Source organism: Colletotrichum siamense, assembly GCF_013390195.1.
Source record: "Colletotrichum siamense strain Cg363 chromosome Unknown KSG_Cg363_contig02, whole genome shotgun sequence".
In the NCBI taxonomy this organism is placed as follows: Eukaryota; Fungi; Ascomycota; class Sordariomycetes; order Glomerellales; family Glomerellaceae; genus Colletotrichum; species Colletotrichum siamense.
This window is the reverse complement of record NW_023501015.1, coordinates 4,077,497-4,095,906: the sequence shown is the minus strand read 5'-3', so window position 1 is coordinate 4,095,906 and position 18,410 is coordinate 4,077,497. Positions and strand designations below refer to the sequence as shown.

Here is an 18,410-nt window from a genome sequence, read left to right as displayed (position 1 = left end):
TGTAATTACTTTGCCGCAGGATCAAAATCGAAGGGTTGTTGAGCTGAATTGAAGGACCATTCCACATTAAAACCGGCCCGCGCCGCCGTTGAGAGCCTAGGATGTTCGCTAGCGGACACCAAGCCTAGTTCCAGGGACGCAAAGCGCATCTTGATGAATCGTCGAGATAGTACTGTTGCTGCAATCCTCGGGCCATGCTCCGGCCAAACGTCTTTTTTGACAACCGATCGACCTGTCAAACAATGGTGAGTAAACGTCTGTGGTGTCGTCATGCCGTCTGATGTTTTTGGGTGATTTTCCCGCAGCGATAGGGGGAGCTAGGATTCACATGCCAGGGGTTGCCCTGAGACCGAGCCTAATTTGGCTTCTGGTTGGGGCATTTTGGGGGAAAGGCTCACGGACCATGTATTCATCCGGCGCATTCACACTGCTGGGAAAGCAAGATTAACTAACCTGTGGACGGCCCATAGCCCATGGCCAGCCCATGGCAGGGGAATTTGATCACAAGGGTTGATCTGGTCACTTCCCATTTCCGTTGCCAACACCGATAGCCACCTGGACCTTTCGCCCCTTGCTGCAATTCTGCACCCACGACGCCTGGCTTTTTTTCTATTTTTATTTGGGAGGAACGACAATGTCCATATAGAACACACACGCACGCTCTTCGTCGCTCCCTTTTAGATTTTTGCCTCATACGTTGCCGCAACCATGAACGGCCACTTCGCTGCTGTCGGCGATGAGCCGGACGCTCAAAATTACGAGCATGGCATCCAAGTCATTGACGACCAGAAAGACTTCAAGTACGATTTCCAGCCTCCGCTCCTGCGAGAACATCCCGAACAGCAGCTAACCTCTGCACTTGCAGTGTCGCGGTCAACAAATACCTCCAAAAAGTCCACGTCGCCGAGGCGGGGTTCAACTACCACCTCATCTCCGTCTTCGGCTCTCAGTCCACCGGAAAGTCGACGCTGTTGAACAACCTCTTTGGTACCGACTTCTCCGTCATGTCCGAGACGATGCGCCAGCAAACCACCAAGGGTATCTGGATGTCCAAGAACAAGAAGGAGTCATCCGGCATGGCCGAGAACATCCTTGTGATGGACGTGGAGGGAACCGACGGTCGCGAGCGTGGCGAGGACCAGGATTTCGAGAGGAAGAGCGCCCTGTTCGCCTTGGCTACGAGTGAGGTCCTCATCGTGAACCTCTGGGAGACCCAAGTCGGTTTGTATAACGGTGCGAATATGGGTCTGCTGAAGACCGTCTTCGAGGTCAACCTGCAGCTCTTCCTCAAGGACAAGCAGTAAGTAGATTGCGTGGTGCTTTTAGACCGCCACTTGCTGACACGCCACTACAGGTCGAGTCTCAGATCCCTGCTCTTCTTCGTCATTCGAGACCACCTCGGCACGACCCCTCTCGCGAACCTGCGCAACACCCTGATCCAGGACCTGACCAAGATTTGGACATCCATTTCCAAGCCCCAGGGTCTTGAGAACTCCCGCATCGAGGATTACTTTGACTTCGCCTTCGCCGCCCTCCCCCACAAGATTCTCCAGGCCGATAAGTTCACGACTGAGATTCAGAACCTGGGGAAGAGGTTCGTTGCGGGGCACCGATCGGGTGGATCCACAAGTCAGGAGTTCGAAGGCGGTGTGTTCCTGCCCGAGTACCACCGCCGCATTCCCGCCGACGGATTCTCGATTTACGCCGAGGGTATCTGGGACCAGATTGTCAACAACAAGGACTTGGATTTGCCAACACAGCAAGAGCTTCTTGCTCAGTTCCGCTGCGACGAAATCTCCCGAGAGGTTCTGATTGGTTTTGACAATGCTGTTGTGCCATTGGAGGAGAAGCAGGCCGAGTCTACGAGGCTTGGAAAGCCCGCCGTGTTGGCAGAGCTTGGTGTCACTGGCCGTGAGTCCCGCGAGAAGTGCCTGAAGGCATTCGAGATCCAAGCCAGCCGGTACCACAAGGGCGTCTACACGCGCAAGCGCCAGGACTTGGAGGGCAAGATTGATGCCAGGCTTAAGACGCTTTACAACGCGCAGCTGACCGCTGCACACAAGTCGGGTATTGCTTCGTTCAGTGATGCTGTGTCGGGTGCTGTCAAGGCTGGCCAGAAGTCCGGTGCCGCCTACGAGTTCGCCGAGATCGTCACCGAGGAGAAGAAGAAGACCCTCGAGTTCTTCCAGACCGAAGCCGAAAGTCTCGCCATTCCGGGTGTTGCTTGGTCTAACTTCAAGTCGCAATACGTGTTGTTCGAGAAGGAGCTTGATGATGTGAGCGGCAAGCTGCGCAAGGAGGAGATGCGCAGGTTGGCCACGAGGGTTGAGAGATGGGTCAAGTCCCGATTGGGCGACGCCATTGGGCTGGAGTTCAACAAGTTGGGCTCTGGTAGGGCTGGTTCTGGCGCCCCTGAGACTGGCGAAAAGCCGACCGAGAAGGATCTTTGGGATCGTATCTGGACCGTGTTCGTTGATATTGTCAAGGATGCCCAGGGCAGGTTTACTGAGCGTGCCAAGAGTTTTGAGGCTACGCAAGAGGAGGTTGACATTGGCCTCTGGCGCCTGAGGCGCAAGAGTTGGGTGGCCCTGCGTGAGAAGATTGAGGAGGAAGTAATGGAGGGCAATATCCTGTTGAAGTTGAGGGAAAACTTTGAGGACAAGTTCAGATACGACGAGGCCGGTGTCCCTCGGATCTGGCGACCTACAGACGACATCGAGGGCATTTACACTAAGGCGCGAGAGTCTACGTTGACTCTCATCCCTCTGTTGTCGAAGTTCAAGTTGTCAGAATCTCTCAGCTCCCCGGACCTGCCCGCCTGGATTGGTGGACAGCCTCGTGGCGTTGAAGCTAGCGACGAGGAGGACCTGACTCCGATTGGTGGTGTTGACGAAGAGGACGGCAAGAGTCTTGAGGAGGAGATGACGGTGCTTAGCGAGAGTAAGCGCCAAGACCTTGTCATCCGCTTCAAGAAGACGGCAGACGGCGTCTACGTCGAGGCCAAGCGCAGCGCCATTGGCGGTGTCGCTCAAGTACCTCTGTACTTCTATGCCCTCCTCGTTGCTCTGGGATGGAACGAAATCGTTGCTGGTAAGTGGCTTGAGACAGCTTTTTCATTGACAACGCTAACGCAAGATAGTCCTGCGTAACCCGTTCCTTTTCATTTTCCTCATCTTGTTGGCAGGAGGCACTTATGTCGCCTACACGCTGAACATGCTGGGCCCCATGTACCAGATGGCCAATGCAGCGGCCAACCAGGGTGTTGAGATTGGCAAGCAGAAGTTGAGAGAGTTCATCGAGAACTCAGACACTGCGCGACAGGCGCTGGCCATGCCTTCCCGGGCCGACAGCTCCATCAGTATGGACACTTTGGACAGTCGGGGCAAGAAGAAGAGCTCGGAGGATGATATTGATGACATCTAGATTTTACGCATGAAGCGGGAATGAAGCTGCGGTCCAGACGCCGGCCACCACAAAGAGTGCGAATAGGAGCAAAGGATATAATGTCTATAAGATACGTTGTAGTATCCTGTCAAATTTCCCGTGGTGATCCCAGATGATATACAAACGCCCAACGCCTCTTACCCGACCTTTGTTACACTGATCTTAGAAAGCCTCAAGGCCTGCTGGTCTTCCAAACCATGTACCCAACTCATCGCCATCCTCTGCGTCTGTCGACCGGAAGAAGTCCGTCATGCGAGCCTCACCGTCATCGTCGACTGGCCATTCAACCTTCAAGCTCCCCTTGGCCTCAAGCATGCCCTTGGCTGTTCCCCAGCTGAATCTGCACTCGGGGCCCCAGCCGAAGACAGGGTGCATGTTGCCCCTCATCCAAGTCACACATCTCTGGTCAGACGGGTAGCCTGAGCCCCAGGCCATGCCCTCCTCCGCCTCGGCCGCCTCAGGCGCACGCGCGCGGTACAGAACCTCAAGCGCAGCATCACGGGTGACCTTGGCAGCGACTGAGGCAGCCGAGACGCAGGGGTACAGACTATCTGCCTTCTTTGCGACGGTGATCTTCGTCGCCGGGAAGAAGCGCTGCAGCTTAGCCTGGTAGGCAGCAGGCTGGCCGACGGTGTCGACGTAGATCTCGGCGACGTTGACGCCGCGGGCGAAGACGCCTTTGATGAGGTCGACGGTGGCGTCCATGGCCTGGGCGTTGAGGTTGTACGTCGCGCCGGGGCGGAGCATGCCCGTGGAGATGTCGCGGGCGGAGAGGGAGCGGATGGCGAAGCCGCAGGAGTCGAAGAGGTCTGATCCTGGCGTGCAGAGAGCCTCCATCAGCTGGGAGCGGACGGCGGGGGTGAGGACCTTTGAATCGTCGAAGTGGTGGGTTTCGCGGAGGAGGGGGTCCGAGAGGGGAATCGGGAGGAAGAAGACGCCGTAGACCATGGGGCCGAGGACAGGGCCGCGGCCTGCTTCGTCTACGCCGAGACAGACTGGGGTGCCGAGCGCCGGTGTTTCTGAGTCTGTGGATTCTGATGACGGGAGGAGTGATGGCGGAATGGGGGAGAAGTAGGAGTAGCTGTCACCTGCGAGGAGGGCCTTATCGTCAATGGAGGGTGGGATAAAGACATCTGAGACTGGGGTCTCCATGGCGATGTCCTCGACCGTTTGAGTGTCTTCCATGGTGAGAATTGCTGAGGACTGGTGTCCCAAAGAGAAATCTGGATGTATCCCGTTTGACGTCGTAAGTTGGTTGTAAGTCCTCGTTTGTCTACGACAGTCCCTGGTGTCGTCCGGATATCTTGCTGCAAGCCCAATTTCCCAAATCCTACTATGAAAACGTCCCGTAGTGAGAACAATGCGACAGTGATGAGAAAGTGACGATCAAAAGGTGAGTAATTGACGAAGTGACTTGAAGACTGAAAGTAATGGGTGGCAGGTTCGGCCCCTCGACGCGTCCCGGTAAATTGAGACGCGTCCATCCCGGTGGATCCTGCCGCACACGTGCCCCCGTTGACTCCTGGATTGCAGCGGGTATCAGCCACTGACAGGCCCGGAAGCACCGCTAACAGCAAAGAGCAAGCACCACACCGCGCGACGCCAACTCACGGTGCTTCTTCCCACCGCCCAAAAAGTTGCGCGCTCAACACCACAAACCACCACACCTGCTCGGGGTAAACAAATACGACGCACCTGGCTTGGTATCTTTGCTCAGCTTCGCCCGCACTCCTCAGGCCCCAGCTCCTCAGCTGCGATCATTTTCATCTAATTTTTGCGGGATTTCCATCGGAATTCCCAAAGACTCCACAGTCGCGATGGCACCGCGACCGAGCAATGTTAGGCGTCGCGAGACGTCCACAGGCGATTTCCATGAGCTCGGTGTCAAGGGCCGGTACGTCGCGCGCAGATGTCTTCTTCTTTCTGGATAGAAGGTGCGACTCGGTAGTTTTGAGCATTTACTTACGCCCTTGCAGAAAGACTGGCATTGAGTTGCCCGACACTGGCGTACGCGACGAACATGGCATGCAACCTATCGACGGTCTCTTCTCCTCGCCGGAGAAAGACAACGGATCTCCCGACGAATCGACGGGCGAGCAAGATATGGAGCTCGACTCTGGTGAGTTTGCTGTGCTGGCGGCCTTGACGCGCGCATCCTGACGAAGCCTTGTAGACACCGGCGCCGGACCAGCCACGATTCTCAAGGGGCATCCGCGACTCATCCCTCGAGGAACCTCCCCGCGGAAGACGAACCTCGCTTCTCCCGCAGTGCGACACCCTAACTTTGGTGTCTCGTCATCACCGATTCGAGGATCTCCTTACCGAGGATCTCCTACCGCGCAATCGCATTCACAGCCTGTCCGTGGGGCATCTGTTTCTCGCCGTCTCGACTACGGCGCGAATGGTGTAAACGGAAAGCACACGAACGGAACAAACGGACGCGCCCTCTCCACCGAACCGGAGGAAGACGACGGAGCGCCTATGGACGAAATCATCGAGGAGTCTCTGCAAATGATTGGTGAGGTGGAAGTCCCGGAGGATGAGCCGAACGATGTCACTGAGGAGGTGGAGGAAGAAGCGCCAAAGCAGCCGGCCAAGCGTAAAGGACGCCCACCCAAGGCCAAGGCGCCAGTTGTCGAGGAGCCAGAGGAAGAGCCGGAGAATGCTGCCGAGTCAGAGGAGGAGCCAGTTGCCCCGAAGGGCAGAAGAGGCCGTCCAGCTAAAGGCAAGGGAAAGGCCAAGGCCGACGAGCCCGAACCTGAGCAGGAACCCGAGCAGGAGGTCAGCGCTCCCAAGCGCAGACGCTCGCGGAATTCGAACGGCAACGAGGAGGAGCAGGTGGAGGCGGACGATCGCGCTTCCAAAAGGCAACGTACGGAAACTGCAGCAGCGGCAGCGGCAGCGAAACCTGGCAAGCGTGGGCAGCCCAAGGCCGTTCCTCAAGAGGAGAAGGGCGAGTCGAGCAAAGATGCTGCGAAGGCTGATCCGAAGCCCAAGCCCAAGGGCAGGCCGGGCCGAAAGCCCCAGACGGAAGCGGCCGCTGGAGACGATTCAATTGTTGGTCTGGTCCAAAAGGGGCCGCCCATGCCCAAGGCCCGTGGCTTGGTCTCACGCAAAGTGCCACAAGATCCCCATGCCATCACAAAAACAAGATCCGGTCGCCAATCCTACCGGCCATTGGCGTACTGGAAGAACGAGCACGTCGAGTACGATGAAGAAGAGGCTTTTGAGGCCGGCAAGGACAGGTTCTTACTTCCCAGCATTAAGGAGGTTGTCCGTGTCGAGGAGGAAGAAAAGGAGGCGCGCAAGAGAAGGGCGAAGAGCCGGAAAGCTGCAGGAAAAGGAGGCAGAAGGAAGCAGGCCGAATCCGAGGACGAAGAGGAGCCGGAACCGTGGGAGGTAGACCCGGGCAACATCGAAGGCGAAATTGTTGTCTGGCAGCCCGAGCACGAGTTCAATCCTCCCGCCATCAACGAACAAGTCGAGATCGACGAGGACCGCATTGCTGTTTCTGCTGGCGCCATTCAAACACGCGACATCCGCGACGCTACCTTCCGATTCGCAAAGACGCTTAGCTTGCCTTTCTTCGGTTCGGGCGTCGTCGACCTTCCGCCCGGCGCGGAGAAGCGGCCTAAGAACTCGCGAAAGATGCAGATGGTATTTTTTGTCTTCCAGGGCAAGGTCCTGGTTACCGTCCACGAGACGCAGTTCAGAATTGGTGCCGGTGGAATGTGGTTTGTGCCCAGAGGTAAGCCCGCCTTTCTGGAATCCTGCTCCGAGTGCCACTGCTAACTATGATTTCAGGCAACTACTACAGCATTCACAATGATTATGAGCAACCAGCGCGTATCTTCTTCGCCCAGGGCTGCGAAGTCAACAGCAGCGCGATGGCTGGGACACCAGGCACTTCTCAGGACACGACCATTATGGGTTGAGTCTGACGTCCTGAGCGGGTGCTCATGTTTTCCTATTCGAAATGACTTTTGCGAGCTGGGCGGATGTTTGCATATCAACGGAAGGTTCCATTTAGCCTTTATACCCTTCGATGGCTCATTGGATTCCGATTGTTGCGGTGTTGTTTCTTTTTTCGTGCACCTGTAGGATTGAGACGAAAAGCTGAAAAGCGGCCACCTGATGAGGAGGCATGTCGTGATATGAGCGTATTGGGCTTTCATGTTTGGGTTTTACGAGGTGTAGCGGTTCTATGGCACGAGATAGGGCTTGGGTTGTCATAATCATACATACATTTCGCGCTCCTCATTTACGTGTCTACTTTTTGTGATGGGATGCATGATTGTTTTTGTGGTCCCTTCAAGCCAGAGTTGAGGCATCGTTTGCCGTCACGAATCACCCGTCACTGCGGTGTCATTTGTGATAGGGGTCATATACGATACCCAACCTCTCAGCCAACCTTTAAGGCAGAACTAGATCTTTCGGCTACTGGATACACACCTCCATCTACTGTGTGTCGTCGTCTCTGTCGTCTCTGTCGTCTCTGTCGTCTCTGTCGTCTCTGTCGTCTCTGTCGTCTCTGTCGTCTCTGTCGTCTCTGTCGTCTCTGTCGTCTCTGTCGTCTCTGTCGTCTCTGTCGTCTCGGTAGCTGTTTGTTGTTATCTCTACTAGATTCATCGATTCTATTCTCCTAATTTTTGCATACTATCGCCTCCGTCGTACTGTACTACAGCCTCCTGGGTAATATGATCATTCAGAAGGTGGTCATTCAAGACGAGACCCATTTTGAAAGCGGACGAAGAGCATCCTGACCAGATTTCATCGCCTCCTTCGATGTGGTGGCGGATTTCTTGTGTTCTTCCCGCGCTGCTGAGGCAAGATTCTGCGCAGGTAATCTCTCCGTTTGGCATCCAGCGCCGGAGCGGGCCCCACTCCGGGGCGTCCGCAATCCCGCACCGGAAAAAAATCTTGCAGCACGGACCAAGGACAAGCCCACCCTGTTTCGCCCCTGTATTAGGTAATCCGCATCTGCGAGTGCTGCGTAAGGCTGCTGGGCACGCAACAGCAAGGTGCCCTGCACTCTCAGATCGTTGCCTGGCGGTCGCTGGGCGGACACATGCAAGGAGATGAGAGGGGGAGGGGAAAGAAAAAAAAAGTTGCCCGCCTGCCCGGCAACAAAGAGAATGCAATTTCATCGCACCGCATGCAGCCAGCCATTGAGGTCAAAATGGAAAATTTCCAACACCGATGATGGTTGCTATGAGTAGATGGATTGTGCGACGTGGATGGACATGGGTTTTCGTGATCTCGCGGGTGCTCATTTACGATCTGTTTGCGAGGCGCAATTCCAAGGTTCCAAGGCAGAGCGGCCCCTATCTAAAATCTCGATTCTCACATTGAGGGCGTTTGTGGAAGGCGCCAGCCACACCTGCCTGGACTGGCCGCTGCCTGTCTCGGATTGCCTTGCACGCCTGGCCTGACCTTGCGGTCCATTTCCTCCGTTGTCTCTCTGCCATGTCAGCCCCTTGGGCGCCAACTGTTCTATGTTGGCATCCCTGCCACCTCTTTTTTTCGGTCGACTGTTGTCGCCGTCGACTTGGGTCGCCAAGGTGGGCGGCTACGTGGTCCTGGAGTCCCAGAGAATTTGCGATGGATAAGCGGAAAGAGCTGGAAACTGTCAGTTGGGCTCTGCAACAGGTCGTCTACGGAGTTTCGATGCTTCTTGAAGAGTCGCAGAACCACTCAATCAACCCCCCACTGACGGGGGATGATATCACTCTCCAAAAGGTTTCCATCAGTTACTAGCGGTGTGGATTCGACCTGACTGAGGGGCACGACTTGGAGGGGAAAGGTAGAGGGTACCGTGGTTTAATGCGGGCATGGGGCGGCAGCAGGGGTACTGGGGACCTGAGGGGTAGGATTGTAGAAGCTTCTTGTGGATATGATGTCAACGAATGGGGTTCAAACGAAAGTCTTCCATAGAATTGTCCGTCTTCCAGAGGCACCGTGAGAGCAGGAAAGAGCGTGCAAACCTTGGAAAATTGGGACTTTCGCCTCCTGAAGAGGCTGAATCGGGTTGCAAGCGCACTAAAAAAGATCCTTGTAGAAAATTTCAGCGGTTTCTGGAGGCAATTGGAAGGGACTGGCGCAGTCTGGCAGGGCCGCGAAGCTGGTGGACGCTTGGATCTACCCCACCATTGGAGAGCAGGTGGAAGAGCGAAGAACCCTTTCGAAGTTTTGCGGGGCCTTGCGTCCTCTCTTGCCAACAACCTTTTAAATCCAAGTCAAAACCAACCACTTCGACCTTTCCGCTCTTCACTCTTCACGAAATTCCTCTACATCAACAATACCCCAACAATCCAAACGAAGCGTCCAGCATCTCTTTTTCTAACGAGAACTTGATCGCTGCTACTTTCTACACCGGAACACACCACAACCGGTCTTCGCGAACGCAACATCTTTGATACCCCACCATCTTCATTTCGTCAACAACACCTTCACATCACCACAACACACATTCACAATGGCTTCCGGCAAGGCTATCGGTATCGATCTTGGTACCACATACAGCGTAATTTTAGGACCTTCCCTTTTTTTCTTGTGTACAGGAAGCTAACCCCCCCATCGTGTACAGGATTTTTTGCCAATGACAAGATCGAGATCATTGCCAACGACCAGGGTAATCGCACCACCCCTTCCTATGTCGCCTTCAACGACACCGAGCGCCTGATTGGTGATGCCGCCAAGAACCAGGTCGCCATGAACCCCCACAACACCGTCTTCGACGCCAAGCGTTTGATTGGTCGCAAGTTCAACGACTCTGAGGTTCAGGCCGATATGAAGCACTTCCCCTTCAAGGTCGTCGACAAGAACAGCAAGCCCGTCATCGAGGTTGAGTTCAAGGGCGAGACCAAGACCTTCACCCCCGAGGAGATCTCCGCCATGGTCCTCACCAAGATGCGCGAGACTGCTGAGGCCTACCTCGGTGGCCAGGTCACCAACGCCGTCATCACCGTCCCCGCCTACTTCAACGACTCCCAGCGTCAGGCCACCAAGGACGCTGGTCTCATTGCCGGCCTCAACGTCCTCCGTATTATCAACGAGCCTACCGCCGCTGCCATCGCCTACGGCCTTGACAAGAAGGCTGAGGGTGAGCGCAACGTCCTCATCTTCGATCTCGGTGGTGGCACTTTCGATGTGTCTCTCCTGACCATTGAGGAGGGTATCTTCGAGGTCAAGTCCACCGCTGGTGACACCCACTTGGGTGGTGAGGACTTCGACAACCGTCTCGTCAACCACTTCGTCAACGAGTTCAAGCGCAAGCACAAGAAGGACCTGTCCTCCAACGCTCGTGCTCTCCGCCGTCTCCGCACTGCTTGCGAGCGTGCCAAGCGCACCCTGTCCTCGTCCGCCCAGACCTCCATTGAGATCGACTCCCTGTTCGAGGGTATCGACTTCTACACCTCCATCACTCGTGCCCGTTTCGAGGAGCTCTGCCAGGACCTCTTCCGCTCCACCATCCAGCCCGTCGACCGCGTCCTGTCCGACGCCAAGATCGACAAGTCCCTGGTCCACGAGATCGTCCTGGTCGGCGGTTCCACCCGTATCCCCCGCATCCAGAAGCTCATCTCCGACTACTTCAACGGCAAGGAGCCCAACAAGTCCATCAACCCCGATGAGGCTGTTGCCTACGGTGCCGCTGTCCAGGCTGCCATCCTGTCTGGTGACACTTCTTCCAAGTCCACCAACGAGATCCTGCTTCTCGATGTTGCCCCTCTTTCCCTCGGTATCGAGACCGCTGGTGGCATGATGACCAAGCTCATTCCCCGTAACACTACCATCCCCACCAAGAAGTCTGAGGTCTTCTCCACCTTCTCCGACAACCAGCCTGGTGTCCTTATCCAGGTCTACGAGGGTGAGCGTCAGCGCACCAAGGACAACAACCTCCTCGGCAAGTTCGAGCTCACCGGTATCCCCCCCGCTCCCCGTGGCGTTCCCCAGATCGAGGTTACCTTCGATGTCGACGCCAACGGTATCATGAACGTCTCCGCCGTTGAGAAGGGCACTGGCAAGTCCAACAAGATCGTCATCACCAACGACAAGGGCCGCCTGTCCAAGGAGGAGATCGAGCGCATGCTTGCTGAGGCTGAGAAGTACAAGGATGAGGATGAGGCCGAGGGTCAGCGTGTCGCTGCCAAGAACGGTCTTGAGTCTTACGCCTACTCTCTCCGCAACACTCTCTCCGACTCCAAGGTCGACGAGAAGCTTGACGCCGACGACAAGGAGAAGCTCAAGGCTGAGATTGACAAGGTCGTCACCTGGCTCGACGAGAACCAGCAGGCTACCCGCGAGGAGTACGAGGACCGCCAGAAGGAGCTTGAGGGTATTGCCAACCCCATCATGATGAAGTTCTACGGCTCTGCCGGTGGTCCCCCTGGCGGTGCCCCTGGTGGCTTCCCCGGTGCTCCCGGCGGCGCTCCCCCCGGCAACCACGACGACGGCCCCACCGTCGAGGAGGTTGACTAAATTGATACCCTTGATGAGATCTTTCCTTAGAGTCGCAGTCTTGGGTGTGACAACATGGTGGTTGTCACTGGGTTTCACGACTAGACTTTTGCTTTCTTTGCATTTATGAAATCACGATGGGAAAAGCACGGTTACGCATGGGATCAGATGTATTCTAGTTCGGCCTCCAGGTTCAGGACGCCTAATACAAGAACGTTAAATAACTTTGAGTGCCACTTGCAATGTGATGTTTGAAAAATCCCGACTACCTGACTAACTGACTACCTTTTTTGCATTGAGTTGAGGTTAGCTCAACACTGGTTCAATAGCGGAGTGTGGAGTCGGTGCAGTAGTCACGATGCTTTATTTCGCAGTGGTGATTGAATGAGTGGATTTCTACATAAAACATTACCAGAAAAAGATGTCACCAATTCTTACACGCCAATGATTCATGCAGATGCTCCTTCAATGCCCAGACCCGTCCTGATTTGACGTCGCCTATCCATCTCCATCCTTTGCCATTCCTCGTCATCAAGTGTCGGCTCCTCAAACTTCTCCGTAAAGGCTGTGCCCGGCGGAACCTTGGTTGTCCTCGCCTGCCAAATATCCTCACTGTTCGGCTTGCCGTCACCATACTTGTCGTGCTCCTTCTGGCGGTAGTGCGCCTTTATTGCCTCCTCCTTCATCGTTCCTGTGTAACTCTTGATCCTCATGCAGAACCAAAAGTCCTCCCAGTGTTCGCTGCATGATCGCATCGTGCCGTATCGGTAGATGTGGTTCCACTGGCCGCCAACGGACTGGCAGTGGAAGGCCATGTCGAAGGCCTGGCGGCAGGACATCTCTGTTGGGAGGAGGGTTTCGGAAACTGAGTTGGGGTCGGCGGGTGGCGTGATCTTGCGGTTGTTGGTTTGGGAGGGGGAGTTTGGAGAGGACTTGAGTGAGAACCATGAGGATGAGGATGATGATGATTTGGAGGGCGCCGTTGATGAAGATGGTGTCGGTTGGGGAGCTGCTGGCTCTTCCTGCTTGCCCTCTGACTGGAACATGGCAATGAACTTCTGGATCTCGGGGTCAATGTCGGAATCATTCGACGCCGTACTCGATGATGGCGGGGTCGACGCGGGAGCTTGGGAAGCTTGTCCCCGCGCGGGAGACTTGGGGGGAGACGGCGAAGCCCAGAGCCAACCCATTTTGACGGATTAGAGAAGTAAAGTAATTTATGAATAGAAAGAAGTCCAAGTCTTAAGTCTCGTCGTCTCGATCAGTTCATGAAGCGCTTAAGAATGAGGGGGAGCCGGCTATCACTACCCTTCGATGACCTCCCAGACAGCGCGCCGGGCCAATGAGTGCTTGCATTATTTTTCCCGTGCTGCAAGTGCTCTAGTGGGGCATGTCGGTGCGGATGATGGTGTTTCCGGGGCTGTTCAGCGCCGAATAAGGTTATGGCGGGGGAGAAGCGACGGACGGGGGACATGGTCCAGCTAGCCCTTGGCAGTGGGACTCGGAGCAATGATATCATTCCACGCGTGAAGCGCTCGTGGGGGAGCTAAAGAAAAGTAGCTCACATTTCGCACAGCTTGGATTTCCAGCTTCCTTTCCTTCCTCTTCATCGCTTCTCAGAGCACCATGTGAATATCCCAACGGCACCGGCGATGTTATCCAGCAGAGCGATGTTTCGCTCTGGCCGGGCAGTCAGACAGACATGGGTCCCTGCTCGGCCATTCGCTCGACCCCAGTTCCAGTTGCAGGGCTCGATCGTGCACACGACAAGGGCATGGGAGAGTACTTCGACGGGCGACGAGAAGTCTGGGCACATTTCGACGTCCCAGAGCGAGTCGATTCTCTTCTTGGACAGTAAGTTTTCTGTCGACCCATTGGGACACATTCACCGTCCTACTACGCTGCTGGTATTAGCATGGACTGTGGGATAGTGGGCTGATTTCCGTTACAGACCTCTTCCCCCTGAAGCTTACTCACCTCCTTCGATCACGAGCGTGGCAGTCAGACAAAGACTTTGGAGACCTTCTGCAGCGCTTCGAGAGCTCGAGCTTTGGAGTCGGTGATCCAATCGGCTTGGTGAAGCGAGCTATACCCGACGACCTACCCATCAAGATCACAGAGATCCTGCCCCGGTTTAAAGACGGTGGAGTTTACGTCAAGTTCAGTCATGGATCAGATGTGCAGCCAAAAGATGTCGAGAGTGGGTAGATAATAGTAGAAGCCCCTGCATTGAGACAAGTCTAACATGCCAACTAGACTCTCTCGCACGAACGCTAGAAAAGAATCCCATCCGCCCTTGGTTCAATCCCTTCCGCGGAGTTCGAGCTGGGCTTGTAAGAGGTGTCCCCTGGCTTGAAGACCTCTTGCGGTTCCCGAAGAGCCGCATCAAGATCGAGTTCACCGGAAAAGACGCTGGCGGAGAAGCTGTCGAGCTTTCGCAGGAGGACATTTACAGCATATTCCGCAAATACGGCAAGATTGCAGAGATCACGTCCCAGCCTTCCGACTCCAAGGTTTTGCCCAAGTATGCGTATATCGATTTCTCACTCGTCCGCGACGCCATCATGGCGAGGAATTGTCTACACGGATACGTTGTGGGTGAAGCCCTCGGTGGAGGCAAAGCCGGTACAAAGCTCCGCTTGTCATATGAGCAGAAGGTCAAGCCACACAACATCTGGAACTGGCTTTCCAACCACCCCAGAATCGTCATTCCTGTTGTTGCCGCTCTTCTTGCCGCCATTACCGTCGCCGTCTTCGACCCCATCCGCGAGTTCTTCGTCAAGGCCCATATTCAGCACTCTTTCCGATTGTCAGACAACAAATTCTACAAATGGATCAAGAGCCAGACCTCCGACATCATCTCTTCCTTTGCACGCAAGAAGACCGACAAGGCTAGCTTCAACGCCGTTTGGCAACACCGCAGAGACCTTATTGAGCAGATCCAAACCTGGCTGCTGGAAAGTTCTGATACCTTTGTTGTCGTCCAGGGTCCTCGAGGATCAGGCAAGAAGGAGCTTGTTATGGATCAAGCCCTCAAGGATCGTAAGAATGTTCTTGTTATCGACTGCAAACCCATCACCGAAGCCAGAGGCGAGAGCGGCACCATCAAGCGCCTCGCCAATGCCGTGGGATACAAGCCTGTCTTCGCGTTCCTGAACAGCATGAGCAGCATGATCGATCTCGCGGTCCAAAGCACAACTGGAGTCAAGGCCGGATTCTCTGAGACTCTCGAGTCGCAGGTAGTCAAGATCTTGCATACGACCGCGGAAGCTCTCAAGGAAGTGTCACTCGCCGGACGCCACAAGGATGGCAAAGATGCCGATCTGTCCGAGGACGCTTGGCTGGAAGCACACCCCGATAAGCGCGCTGTGGTTGTCATCGACAACTTCCTGCACAAGAACGAATCCAGCATTGTATACGACAAGGTCGCTGAATGGGCTGCCATGATGGTTCAGAACAACGTCGCCCATGTTATCTTCTTGACGGACGATACGGCATACTCCAAGTCTCTGTCCAAAGCTATGCCAGACCGAGTTTTCCGCCACGCTGCTCTGGGTGATCTCTCTCCTGACGTCGCCAAGAAGTTCGTCATCAGCCGCCTGGAAGAGGACGAGCTCGAGAAGGTGCGGGAGCACTCGACCGAGGCACAGCAAGAAAAAGAAGGTAAAGTCCCAGTACAGCCAGAGGTGAAGCCTGATCTTTCCGAGCTCGATGCTGCCATCGGTATCCTGGGCGGCCGACTCACCGATCTTGAGAACCTGGCTCGACGTCTTAAGGGCCGGCAAAGCCCCCAAAAGGCCGTCGAGGATATCATCAACCAGAGTGCAACCGAGATTGTCAAGATGTACCTCTTGGGCGGCAAGGACTCTGTCGAGGGCAAGAAGTGGTCTACCGAGCAGGCGTGGTATCTCATCAAGGCTCTCGCCTCGCATGATGCTCTTCGCTACAACGAGGTTCTTCTATCGGACACGTTCGGTTCGTCGACCACGCCCGGTGCTGCTAATGGAGAATCCGCACTCGAGGGCCTTACCAACGCCGATCTCATCACTGTTGAGACCTACAACGGCCGCCCGCAGACTATCCGCCCTGGCAAGCCCATGTACCAGGCTGCCTTCAGCATGCTTCTCGAGGACCGCGTCCTCCGGGCCAAGATGGACCTTGCTCTCTTGAAGGAGCTGGCCAAGGTTGAGGCCAAGACTATTGAGAAGGCCGAGGGCGAGCTGGCCCTATTGGGTAGCCTGCCGAAGCAGCCTTCTCAGACGGGCTCACGCGTATCCTACCTCCTCGACAAGATTGAGGGTAGCCAGGCCAAGATTACCCAATTCGAAAAGGAGATTGCGGGCTTGAAGAAGGTGCTCAAGCACAACTACTAAACAACCTTACATCTGGCGGAGATACATAAGCAACTGAATTGACCCGACGGGCTGGGATTATAACAGAACCGGCGGTTGATACCCTCCTCAATTTCATATCATAGTTTTGTAGAATTATGAATGGATTCTACTCATGAAGTGTGTTCATTTCCGATGCTGTTATTTTAAGTGTCGACTTCGTCACTGTCGTCCTCGTCTCCGAGGTAGTTTTGCTAATGTGGGCGGCTCGATCGTCTTTGTAGAACGGACACCAGTGATTTGAGCTTCGACGATGTGCAGCCCGTCTTTCGATTTCTTGGTCAAGTAGATGCCGAAGGCAGGCGATGTTTCAAATCTCTTGTAAATCTGATCATAGTCGCGGTTCTTGGTATTCATGTTCACATCGACGAAGGCCCAATATCTATGCCCAGTTCAGAGCCATGTCTCAGGACAATGAATAATCCTCAACCATTGACTTAAACTTCCTAGACAAGCTCCAGTGGTTACTCTTTGAGATTCTGGCGCTAGATCCGACGTACACAGCTTTTCAAAGCTATTACCTACAGTCCAGGGGCGTCGTAGGCCTGGGTCACTGGACTTCGGGCGTAATGCTCAGATAAGAAGGAAGCAGCCTGGCAATTCCTTCCTGAAGGGGGCCGGGCAATATCTTGCCCTGTGGCTCCCACAAAAGATTTTCTTCGGAGAGGAGGGACTCGGAGGTTTTCTAAGAATAACAACACTGTGAATCTTTCAAAATGCCGGGAATCAGTTCTGGTGACCACTTTGGCGGTCCCATGTTTGTGATCCCACCACCCCTTACAGACGACGAAATCCGCGCCCTCAGTCAGCATCTTATCCCTGTCGTGTGTTCCTTCGCTAACCATGCATAGTCGCCCAGGCCGCCGCCCACAACGCCGCCAAGAAGCTCGCTGAGAAGCCCGCCAAGATGAAGACCAAGAAGCGCGCCCACAACGCCTAGGTTTCGCCGGTTCCCTTCAGGACAGAGCTTTCATGTGCGTTTGATCACCATCAGCCTGACTGTTCCTCATATTCACCATGCGGTCTTCTTCGCCGTCCTCTTCCATGCCCCTTGAAAGTCTTACATGTCCATCTTGCTCGCAGCCTACATGCATCTCATAATGCCAATGCAGTATAGACCGGGAACTAACGAGTCTGGACATTTAGCAACAAAAGAAGGAGATGCCCGGGGCCGACGTAAGTCATTCACGCAGGTTGTTGGGAAAGAAATATGGTGCTAATGTATGTATAGCAACCCTGACATTGCCGAGGAGGACCCATCGTCGAAGAATCACATGAACACCCAGGTATGTTTCTTCCAACAATGTCCGCGAGTGGTCCGCTAAGTCTTTCTTGTCTTCAGTGAACTTTACTTCATCAATCGACCTCGCAAAGTCATGGATGGCTTTCATCACTAAATAGTGAATGAGATAGTAAATGAGAATGGTGTTCAGGGCAAAGCACGGCTCAACAGGCAGCCTACTCTTCCGAAGCTCAACATGACTTTTCTAAGGCAAGACAGGAACAGTGTTGGTAAATGGGACTATCTTCGTGAATGGCGTGCCACTTGGAAAATCTCGATACCCAGATTTCACGTGTGTTCGGCACGATCCGGCGCAAGTCGTTGTCAGTGATTCCGCACCAGGTCCGCCGACAGCGGAGCCCCCGCGAGGGGACGAGTAGTTGGAGAAATTGAAACTGCGACGAACTGCAAGTGTCCCCCGCGGGGAGGTTGAGGGTCCAGTGGGGAGGCAAGGAAAACACTTCATTGGCTAGCTGCACTTCATTTCTACTTCCCTGGACCCAAGATGACGCGACTCAGGACTCGATATCGACCGTCGACCGGGAAGTTGGCCGAGGACCAAGAAAGCCTGAGACGACACTGGTCATGGGACCGGCCAGGGCTTGTAGCAAGCACAAAAGTCCAGGCAGCAGCCAATGGAAGAAGCCATCGAGGAAAGTGTCGGTTTGATGCCCCGAGAACTACAAGCTTTGCGGCGAAGAGACAAGCCTTTTAGCGGCTTGGCAGTCTCTCGGCATTTCTAGGCACTTTGCAGGCTCCTTCAATGGAACGTCTTGGCCATCTGCCGAACTCATCCTTGCGACAGCTTCTATGACGGATCACTGCGGTGAGTATCT

The 18,410-nt window shown here is 54.8% G+C and overlaps 6 protein-coding genes across 6 annotated transcripts; 4 read left to right on the top strand and 2 right to left on the bottom strand.

Annotated features, from left to right (window-relative positions):
* Nucleotides 1-708: 708 nt before the first annotated feature.
* SEY1 lies at nucleotides 709-3,423 on the top strand (the record flags this gene model as incomplete). Its single annotated transcript, XM_036634902.1, has 4 exons — nucleotides 709-800; nucleotides 866-1,300; nucleotides 1,355-3,090; nucleotides 3,140-3,423. The coding sequence occupies 4 exons, from the start codon at nucleotides 709-711 to the stop codon at nucleotides 3,421-3,423; spliced, it is 2,547 nt and encodes an 848-aa protein (XP_036500879.1).
* A 183-nt stretch (nucleotides 3,424-3,606) lies between these two features.
* Nucleotides 3,607-4,629, bottom strand: rnh-201 (Ribonuclease H2 subunit A; the record flags this gene model as incomplete). The annotated part of the gene is made up of 1 exon (XM_036634901.1): nucleotides 3,607-4,629. The coding sequence occupies one exon, from the start codon at nucleotides 4,627-4,629 to the stop codon at nucleotides 3,607-3,609; it is 1,023 nt and encodes a 340-aa protein (XP_036500878.1).
* Nucleotides 4,630-5,261: 632 nt separating this feature from the next.
* On the top strand, nucleotides 5,262-7,379 carry cnp3 (Inner kinetochore subunit cnp3; the record flags this gene model as incomplete). Its single annotated transcript, XM_036634900.1, has 4 exons — nucleotides 5,262-5,338; nucleotides 5,421-5,563; nucleotides 5,618-7,192; nucleotides 7,249-7,379. The coding sequence occupies 4 exons, from the start codon at nucleotides 5,262-5,264 to the stop codon at nucleotides 7,377-7,379; spliced, it is 1,926 nt and encodes a 641-aa protein (XP_036500877.1).
* A 2,540-nt stretch (nucleotides 7,380-9,919) lies between these two features.
* Nucleotides 9,920-11,922, top strand: hsps-1 (Heat shock 70 kDa protein; the record flags this gene model as incomplete). Its single annotated transcript, XM_036634899.1, has 2 exons — nucleotides 9,920-9,953; nucleotides 10,031-11,922. The coding sequence occupies 2 exons, from the start codon at nucleotides 9,920-9,922 to the stop codon at nucleotides 11,920-11,922; spliced, it is 1,926 nt and encodes a 641-aa protein (XP_036500876.1).
* Nucleotides 11,923-12,350: 428 nt separating this feature from the next.
* EMI1 (Early meiotic induction protein 1) lies at nucleotides 12,351-13,091 on the bottom strand (the record flags this gene model as incomplete). Its single annotated transcript, XM_036634898.1, has 1 exon — nucleotides 12,351-13,091. One exon carries the CDS (start codon nucleotides 13,089-13,091, stop codon nucleotides 12,351-12,353), a length of 741 nt encoding a protein of 246 aa, XP_036499845.1.
* Nucleotides 13,092-13,571: 480 nt separating this feature from the next.
* YME2 (Mitochondrial escape protein 2) lies at nucleotides 13,572-16,274 on the top strand (the record flags this gene model as incomplete). The annotated part of the gene is made up of 3 exons (XM_036634897.1): nucleotides 13,572-13,755; nucleotides 13,853-14,101; nucleotides 14,158-16,274. The coding sequence occupies 3 exons, from the start codon at nucleotides 13,572-13,574 to the stop codon at nucleotides 16,272-16,274; spliced, it is 2,550 nt and encodes an 849-aa protein (XP_036499846.1).
* Between the last annotated feature and the right edge of the window lie 2,136 nt (nucleotides 16,275-18,410).